General features: G+C 42.8%; 1 protein-coding gene across 1 annotated transcript; it reads right to left on the bottom strand.

Moving 5' to 3' along the window:
- Positions 1-4,049: 4,049 nt before the first annotated feature.
- Positions 4,050-5,591, bottom strand: LOC128331374 (7-alpha-hydroxycholest-4-en-3-one 12-alpha-hydroxylase-like). The gene has a single exon (XM_053264717.1). The coding sequence runs from the start codon at positions 5,589-5,591 to the stop codon at positions 4,050-4,052; it is 1,542 nt and encodes a 513-aa protein (XP_053120692.1).
- Positions 5,592-10,106: the final 4,515 nt, after the last annotated feature.

Raw genomic sequence — 10,106 nt, 5'->3', positions numbered from 1 at the left:
AAGTCAAGGGTAAGATCCTAGCACCCTTCCCCCAAACCTGTTTTGATGATCACACCCTGACTTGGATTCTTGATCTTCCTTGCCAACCCTTAGGAGGAATCAGGGAATTTCATGAGTCTCACTCGCCTCCTCCACACCATGCCATTCACACTTTGAGGTTGTTAGTGCCTAGGGGTGTGCAGAACCAGTTTGAGCTTGAACTGCACCAGCCCCACAAAAAAAGGAGCCAGTCCAAGTCCAAACCGAACCTGGTTCAAATCAAACCGTTTCAGCTGGTTTGGCTATGCTTGTAAAGGGGAAATAGAGAAGGATGCCAGTTTACAAGTGTGAAGGAACAAGGCCTAGACCTCCTGGTGTGTGGTTTGGGTTTTTTAATTTTATTTTAAATAAGCCCACTTAAATGAATTGTAAACCTACATTGATTTTTGTCCTTACAACCCCCTTCTTTCTTGTAAAAGTGTTTTGTATTATAGTTGGTCTCTGTATAGAGTAAAAGTTCAGTTGTGTTTTTCTTGTTTGACTTTTGGTTTTGGCAAATCTATTACTTGGGCTTTGGAGGGGAAAATGATTTTAAATTATGGAGAGAATATTGAGATTGAGATTGAATTTATATACCGCCTTGAGATTGTTTTTAATGAAAGGCGGTATATAAATTCAACAATAAATATAAATAAATAAATGAATATTTTGTTGGCTGAACTGATGTGATGGAAGAAGTGTATATATTGGGGAAGTTTGAGAGGGATTGAGGGCAGTGCAGAGGAATTCGAGAAGTTCAGTCTGGAGCTGTCTGCTAAAAAGAGCTGGAGTCCAGTTGAGTCTGGCTGAATGAGTCTGCAGAAGAAGAGCTGGCAAAAGGCTACTGGAGAGAGGAACCTGGGAAGAAAAGCTGGCAAAAGAAACCTGGGAAAGAACTAAGGAAGCAGAGAACTGGTGGTTGCTGGAGACTGCTGGAGTTGCCCAGCTAGCAAGCCAGGACTTTGAGCTGAAATCACTGAAAGTGGGGGAGTAGCCAGGCTGGATTGAGCCCCAGACCTGTGCTATACCTTGAACAAAGAAGTCTGCCGGATAAAGTAAAGAGAAAGATTCTGAAAGAGAGCCTAGATAGAACAGAGCAGTGTTAAAAAGCCTACAGCTTGTTAGCTACCCTGACTTGCTCTGTATTATTTTGTGATTTTCTGTAAAGTAATGTTTTGATTGGAACTTTTGTTTTTAGTAACAACTTTCTTGTTAATATAGTAGAGCTTGTTGATTATTTCCACCCCACACCTATAGGCCTTTCCACTCTACTAAGGTTTGGTTTAGGGTTTTTTTTAATTCCTGGAAGGGCTGTTACAGTGGACTCAGCCTTACCAAAAGCCCACTTGGTGGCAGCGGTGAAGGAGTCAGAAGGATTAGAGGGCTGTTTTCCAACCTTGATAGTCTGGTAGAATAACTGGGTCCTCCACAACAAGCAAAGGCGATTCACTAACAGTGTTAGTCTGGATGTCAGCCATTGCCTACAAGAGAAAGAACATTCAGCCTTATCTAGAAAAAGGAGAAGCAGGAAAACATAGAGAAAAATGGAAATTGCTTTAGGAGTTAGTGCCTAAAAGAGAAAGAAGTGGAATAATAATTAGAAAAAATTAAGGCATAGAGAAGAAATCAGATGGAGAACGGGAAGGGATGGAGCCATGGTGATGCTCTCTGAGATGTCCCAGTGCTGAAGGGCTCCAATAGGCATCCACTGGAAACCATCTAATTGTGCAACTTTTTGTATTTTTTCTTGACCAAAAGTGCTTATTAAGTGATAGAATGTTGTTGTTGTTGTTGCTGCTGTCATCGTCGTCATCGTCGTCGTCATCATCATCATTATTATAGATAATCACATGCATTCTGCTTCAGGTGGTTCAAAGTGGTGGCTTTGACCTGCAAAGCCCTAAATGACTTTGTTGTGGGATATATGAAGTACTTCTCACAGTGTCCACACCTTTCAGGTGTGGTGCTTGGCAATGAGGAGCAGGGCCTTTTCAGTTAAGGCACCTTGTCCTTGGAACCACCACTGCCTTGCCCATATTTCAATCAGGCAACTGTTTTTAACCTTGCTGTTTTTTAAAGGAATTTTATGTTAATGCTGTTGCTGAAAAGCTGTTGTATCTCTAATATTAATATTTTTAAAAATACCATGAATTATGTTCTCTCTCTCTCTATATATATATATATAGATATAGATATAGAGAACATAATTCATGGTATTTTAAAAATAATATTAAAGAGATACAACAGCTTTTCAGCAACAGCATTAACATCAAATTATATATATATATATAAAAAATCTATTGATTGGTCGGTCGGTCGGTCGGTCGACTACATCCCCCTCAGGGACATATTCTGGCAGCAACAAGGACTGATGGAGGAATGGTAAAAAAGCATACACACAAAAATTGCTTGCCTCTCTCCATCTGCCCACACTGGACTGTAAAATAAGGCTTCAACACAGCTAGGCTTCTGCCACTCTGCGAGAGCAGAGTCCTTTTTCCAAATTCATAGCACTGTGGAAGATGTCAGCCATTGTCCCTATTTGATTGGAGATTCTTGATGCCTGCCTGTAATAGCATAGAGCCAGCATAGCATAGCGGTTAGAGTGTTGGACTAGTACTGGGAAGACCCGGGTTCAAATTCCTGTTCAACCATAAAATTCACTGGGTGACTCTGGGCCAGTCACGTATCTCTTAGCCTAACCTACCTCACAGGGTAGTTGTGAGGATAAAAATAACCATGTACACTGCTCTGAGCTCCTCGGAGAAAGAGCGGAATAAATAAATGAAATAAACTTGGCACCATTCATTGTTTAGATGAGTATCAGATTTATAATGTTCATGTACAAGCACAGTTCTTTGGATAAAGTATTTTCTTCTGGGAAATACAAGAGAGTTATGTGAGTTGATGTTAACTGGGAAATGTGCCAGCCCTAAAGCTTTCTGGAGTCAGAATAAACAGTAAAAGAATAAAGAAATGCAGGTTGTACAGAGATGGTGATGTATCACTTTAATAACAAGGAAAAGGATTTTATTAGTAAAATTAGTAGCTTCCCTGTTTCTTAAGGGCTGTGATAAATAAAAACTGAATGACAGCCAGACTGGCACTGTGCTCATGCAACTGATTTCCAGACTTCCATTGCATTTAGGCAGCAGGGACAATTTTCAGAGATGTCCTCTTCCCTCTCTGCCTTTCAAAAACATGTCCCTGAGGGCTGTGCGACCTTCAAGGACATAATTTTGGGAGCCATAGAAGGCTTCAGAGGGAAGGGGCGACTGTGGAAAATCACTCCTCCTCCCAAGCATGATGGGGTACTTTTAGTCTGGAAATCAGCCCCGTTGTGTGAGTGCAGTGCTAATTTGGATGTTGCCCACTGATTTTTGAAAAGGAAAAATTCTCTCAACTGATTCAAGAAGTTACTTTGTTCTGATTAAGACATTATGTGCTCTCACGTATTATCTCTGGAGACATATTTTTTTGCTTCTGTGCCAAACACACACACACGTACACACACAGACCCCAAAGCTTAACAAACAAAAGGCTACTCTTCTGGGCCGTGACATATTAAAATCTTTACATTTTGTAGAGAACCTTTGAAGATGAAATCAAAGAGCTCATATGGTGTTTTATTTATTTTTCTATTTATTTATTGTTCAGTTTTTATACTGCCTTTCACAAGGCATCCCAAGGTGGTTTACAAAAGTTAAAATACAATAAAATTTCATTAAAATCACATTTAAAACCTTAAATAAGTTAGACAGTAAAAACCATATAAAACACAAAGAACTCACCAAAAATGATTCATTGTATATTTTTTGTGAAGTTGTATCCTGTTTATTTAAACATGGCTCTTGCTATGAATTACATTGAAATACATCTTATGCAAGTACTGTTCTTAGATGTTAATCTAAATGGATATTTTAATTTTATTATGTCCTATGGCCAAAAAACTAAAATGTTTTCCTAGAATAAATAAATGCAAACAGATATTAGGCAAGTATGAAAGCCAGGAAAGCCACACGTCTTTCCCCTTAGGATTTCACTCGAAACTTGAACTGAATATCACGGGTAGGATGCAAGACCCCAAACCCATAGCGGCTGACATCTACCGGTGGTATTTCCTCTTCCACGTTAACCAGTTCCATGTCAAAGTAGCTGAGCATCAGGATCACAAACAACTTCAACTCACTTACGGCAAAGAATCGTCCAGGGCACATGGAGGGCCCAGAACCCCACGGCATACTGTGATACTTCAGCTTTTTCCCATTCTTGGAGAACTCCTTCTTGGTACCATCTGGATTCAAGAACCTATCATATTTGAAAGTATGAGGGTCAGGGTGGATTTCTGGGTCCATTTGCAGTCCGACGAAAGGGAAAAGAAGTAGCTGGTCTCCTTTCCGGAGAAAATATTCTCTCCCATCATCCATTTTAAGATCCATATCCTGCATCACACTTCGAAACAGAAAAGGACTTGCTCTCAAGCGCAGAGTTTCCTCTACTGCACTGTCCAGAAGAGGGGTCTTTATCTGATCCAAGGTCACATTGATGAGGGGGCCGCCTGGCTCCACTTCCTGTCCAGTCTCTTTTAGTACATTGTACACTTCTTCCCTCACTGCCTTCATTGCTTCTGGATGTTTCAGGAGATATGCAAGAAGCCAGGAGGTAGCTGGACCAGCATTAGCTTGAGATGCCCACAGAAGAAGAAGCTGGAATTGAGTCCGCATCTCCTCTGTCATCCCAGTCTCAGCCATCAGCTGATCTTGCTCAACCACCCAGCTGCTGATGTTTTCCATTTGATATATCTTTTCTACAGACAGCACGTCCCAGAAAAAATTCTTCCACCTCTGTGACTCTTTCTTGCCCAGGGGATCCAGCATGCCGAGGGCCATTTGGGGAAACAAATGGTCAAATTTCTGAAAAGCTTCAAACAACTGTCCAGGTTGTATTATTTTGTCGCCCTTAGTGTTTTCTTTGCTCTCCACGTCTTGGCCTGGCTCAGTACCAAACAAAGCCAGAAAAGCAGCTTGGAAGATGGTTTTGTAGCTAAAGTGGAAGACTCCATCCTGCTGCCAAGGTCTTTCCCCCTCACCTGAACCCTGGCTGTGAAACATCACAGTTTTCAACTTCTCCATCATGACCTGATTGAGGACAGCTAGACTCTTACCTCGGAGATACTTCTTGCTAATTGTTTGCACAACCTTATGATGAGATTCAGTAGGCTGAAATCCAAATGCATTAAAAACTATAACTGATGCAAATGTATCAAAATCCAGCCTGTCTTTTGACTCTTTTATTATAGTCCCATAAGTGTGCGGATCCATCACAAAATGTAAATAATTGCCTCCAACCAGCACTGTGAAAATGTCTCCATGTTTCCTCTGCATCCTTTCCAAAAACTCTGCGGGGTTCTTCTTGAAATTTATCCCATATCCTAGCCATGGGATGAAGCCTTTGTCCAGTGGAGGCTCTTTAGGTCTCCTCTTGCGGAATGCTCCCATCATATAGAGCCCACCAAGTACGGTTGCTAAGAGGGTGGCTAAGAAAGCACAAAGGATAGTCTCCCAGAAATTCATCTTGGTGTGCTGGAGCCTTATGTATACTAAGGTATACTGGAGGCTTATGTATACTCAGTTGAAAGAAACATAGGTCCACAGCTCTAATTATAAAGCACTTGATCATGTGGGAGATCAGGGAGGGAGTGCCTCATTCCATTTCTGAGACAATGAGGAACCTGTGGCTTTCCTCTTCCTTCGGTCATTAATAGCATTCCTGTGTTTATCTGCATTGCCTACATTATGACTGTATTCTTATTCAGACCATTATGTCCTTTTAGTTTGGTTTGTTTTTTTTAACATATTTTTATACCGCCCGAAACCTATGTCTCTGGGCAGTTTACAACAAACTAAAAACAGAAAAAGTAAAACATTACATTACAAGAATTTTTAAAAAATTAAACAATATTTTAAAACAGCATTAAAACCATTAAAATAACATTTATGAAAAGCCTGGGTGAACAGATGAGTCTTTAAAGACTTTTTAAAAACTGTCAGAAATGGGGAAGCTCTTATTTCACTAGGGACCGCATTCCAAAGCCTTGGGGCAGCAGCGGAGAAGGCCCGTCCCTGAGTGGCCACCAGACGAGCTGGTGGCAACTGCAGACGGACCTCTCCTGATGATCTCAATGGGCGGTGGGGTTCATGACGAAGAAGATGTTCTCTTAAATACCCAGGGCCCAAGCTGTTTAGGGCCTTATAGGTTATAACCAACATCTTGTATTTTGCCTGGAAACATATCGGCAGCCAGTATAGCTCCTAATACAGGAGTAATATGGTCTCGCTGAGATGACCCAGAGACCAACCTGGCTGCCGCATTCTGGACTAACTGTAGTTTCTGGGCTACATACAAGGGCAGCCCCACATTGAGTGCATTGCAGTAATCCAGTCTGGAGGTTACCAGCTGATGTACCAGTGTTTTGAAGTCATTCATCTCAAGAAACTGACACAGCTGGCATATCAGACGAAGCTGATAGAAGGCACTTCTGTCCACCTCCTCAACCTGGGAGACCAGGGAGAGGCTTGCATCCAGAAGCACCCCTAGACTGTGTACCTGTTCCTTCTGGGGAAGTGTGACCCCATCCAGAACAGGCAGATCAAAATTATCTCTTGAGTTTCGACCCTGCACAATGAGTACCTCCGTCTTATCTGGATTCAGTCTCAGTTTGTTATCCCTCATCCAGCCCATCACAGACTCCGGGCAGGCATTTAGGGAGGTTATGCCCTCTCATGATGATGCTGACATGGAGAAATAGATTTGGGTATCATCAGCATACTGATAGCACCCTGCACCAAATCTCCTGATGATCTCTCCCAGCAGTTTCATATAGATGTTAAACAACATTGGAGACAATATGGAACCCTGAAGCACACCATACAAAAGTTCAGATTTTGAAGAACAGCAGTCTCCAAGGACACCATCTGGAACCTGCCCAAGAGGTAGGAGCGGAACCACCGCATAACAGTGCCTCCCACTCCCCCCTTAGACGCTCCAGAAGGATACTATGGCCGATAGTATCGAATGTCGCCAAGATGTTGAGATTCAGTAGGCTGAAATCCAAACGCATTAAATGCTATAACAGGCAAATGTATCAAAATCCAGCCTGTCTTTTGACTCTTTTATTATAGTCCCGTGTGCGGGTCCATCACAAAATGTAAATAATTGCCTCCAACCAGCACTGTGAAAATATCTCCATGTTTCTTTTGCATCCTTTCCAAAAACTCTGCAGGGTTCTTCTTGAAATTTATCCCATATCCTAGCCATGGGATGAAGCCTTTGTCCCATGGAGGCTCCTTAGGTCTCCTCTTGAGGAATGCTCCCATCATATAGAGCCCACCAAGTATCGTTGCTAAGAGGGTGGCTAAGAAGGCACAAAGGATAGTCTCCTAGAAATTCATCTTGGTGTGCTGGAGGAAACACTGTTAAGTTGAAAGAAACATAGGTCCACAGCTCTAATTATATAGCACTCAATCATGTGGCAGAACAGGGAGGGAGTGCCTCATTCCATATCTGAGACTATGAGGGAACCTGTGGTTTCCCTCTTCCTTTGGTCATTAATAGCTTTCCTGTGTTTATCTGCATCTCCTACATTATGACTGTATTCTTATTCTGACCATTATGTCCTTTTAGTTTTTAGTTTTTAAAAACATATTTTTAAACCCAAAACATACGTCTCTGAGCGGTTTACAACAAAATAAAAACAGAAAAAGTAAAACATTAGTTAAAACAAAAAGTTTAAAACATTACAACAATTTAAATTTTTAAAACAATATTTTAAAACAGCATTAAAACCATTACAACTATTAATGAAAAGCCTGGGTGAACAGGCTTTAAAGACTTTTTAAAAGCTGTCAGAGATGAGGAGGCTCTTATTTCACTAGGGAGCGCATTCCAAAGCCTCGGGGCAGCAGCGGAGAAAGCCCATCCCTGAGTAGCCACGAGGAGCCGGTGGTAACTGCAGACAGACCTCTCGTGATGGGCAGTGGGGTTCATGACAAAGAAGATGTTCTCTTAAATACCCAGGGCCCAAGCTGTTTAGGGCCTTATGGGTTATAATCAACACCTTGTGTTTTGCCCAGAAACATATCGGCAGATAGTGTAGCTCCTTCAGTACAGGAGTAATATGGTCTATACGAGATGTCCCAGAGACCAACCTGAATTTCTGGACCAACTGTAGTTTCTGGGCTACATACAAGGGCAGCCCCATACAGAGTGCATTGCAGTAATCCAGTATGGATGTTACCAGCAGATGTACCACTGTTTTGAGGTCATTCATCTCAAGAAACTGACACAGCTGGCATATCAGACAAAGCTGATAGAAGGCACTTCTGGCCACCTCCTCAACCTGGGACACCAGGGAGAGGCTTGGATCCAGAAGCACCCCTTGACTGCATATCTGTTCCTTCTGGGGAAGTGTGACACCATCCAGAACAGGCAGATCAAAGTTATGTGAGTTTCAACCCTGCACAATGAGTACCTCTGTCTTATCTGGATTCAGTCTCAGTTTGTTATCCCTCATCCAGCCCATCACTGACTCCAGACAGGCATTTAGGGGAGATTATGCCCTCTCCTGATGATGCTGGCATGGAGAAATAGATCTGGGTGTCATCAGCATACTGATAGCACTCTGCACCAAATCTCCTGATGATCTCTCCCAGCAGTTTCATATAGATGTTAAACAACATTGGAGACAATATGGAGCCCTGAGGCACACCATACAAAAGTTCAGAATTTGAAGAAGAGCAGTCTCCAAGGGACACCATCTGGCACCTGCCCAAGAGGTAGGAGTGGAACCACTGCAAAGAAGTGCCTCCCAAGCCCCTCAGACACTCCAGAAGGATACTGTGGTAGATAGTATCAAAAGCCACTGAGAGGTCCAAAAGGACCAACAGAGTCACACTTCCTCTGTCAATTCGCAATTGGAGAATATCCATCAGGCCGACCAAGGCAGTCTCCACCCCATAGCCAGCCGGGAAGCCAGTTTGAAATGGGTCAAGAAAATCAGTTTTCTCCAAGGTTATCTGGAGCTAGGAAGCCACCACCCTCTCAATTACCTTGCCCAGCGATGGAAGGTTGGAGACAGGCCTGTAGTTGCTGAACTCTGAGGGATCCAAGGTAGGCTTCTTCAGAAGCAATCTAATAATTGCCTCCTTAAGACAAGGAGGCATCCTACCTTCCCTCAGAGATGCATTTATAATCTCTACCAATGCCTTCTACAACAGCCTTCCTGCCAGATTGTATGAGCCATGTCGAGCAAAGGTCAAGAGAACAGGTGGTAGGCTGCACCATTGCAATCAGCTTGTCCACATCTTCAGTAGTCACAAACTGGAACTGATCCAACCTAATCACACAAGAGGAGTTGCTAGACACCTCCACATCAAACACAAGTAATTGTGGAGATGGAGTCTAATTAGGCCCGAATATGAGATATTTTTCCCACAAAGAATTTGTTAAACACATCACAGTGGATAATCAATGGTTCCAGATTCTTATTCAAGGGAGGAGGGGCACATACTGGCCCTCTCACAAACCTGAACAATTCTGTCGTACGTGAACTTGTGGATGCAATATGGGCAGAAAAGAATTGCTTCTTTGCCGCATTGATTGCCTGAGCATAGGTCTTCAAATGAGCTCTATGTTGCAATCTGTCGGATTCGAGCTGAGTCTTTCTCCACTTGCGCTCCAGTCATCTACCTTGCTGCTTCAGCCCCCGTAGTTCTTCCGTATACCAAGGGGCCAGTTTTGAAGTGGTTCGGAGAGGACGCTTAGGAGTGATCATGTCTACTGCCCCAGTGAGTTTGTTGTTCCAATTCTCCACTAGGGCATCAACAGGATCACTGGCAGAGCCAACACCAAACCCCTCCAAGTCTTCTTGAAATCCTATTGAATAACCTTCTTGGGCAGACCATCCTAATAGGTCCCTCTCCCCTGCAAAGGTGGGAAGTGATTGTGAAGCCTACCTTAACTAGATAGTGGTCCATCCATGACAATGAGGAAATCACAGGATCCCCCACCCATGGGTAGTATATCCCTGG

Source organism: Hemicordylus capensis, chromosome 6 (assembly GCF_027244095.1).
Source record: "Hemicordylus capensis ecotype Gifberg chromosome 6, rHemCap1.1.pri, whole genome shotgun sequence".
Taxonomy (NCBI): Eukaryota; Metazoa; Chordata; class Lepidosauria; order Squamata; family Cordylidae; genus Hemicordylus; species Hemicordylus capensis.
This window is presented reverse-complemented; position numbering and strand designations above follow the sequence as displayed.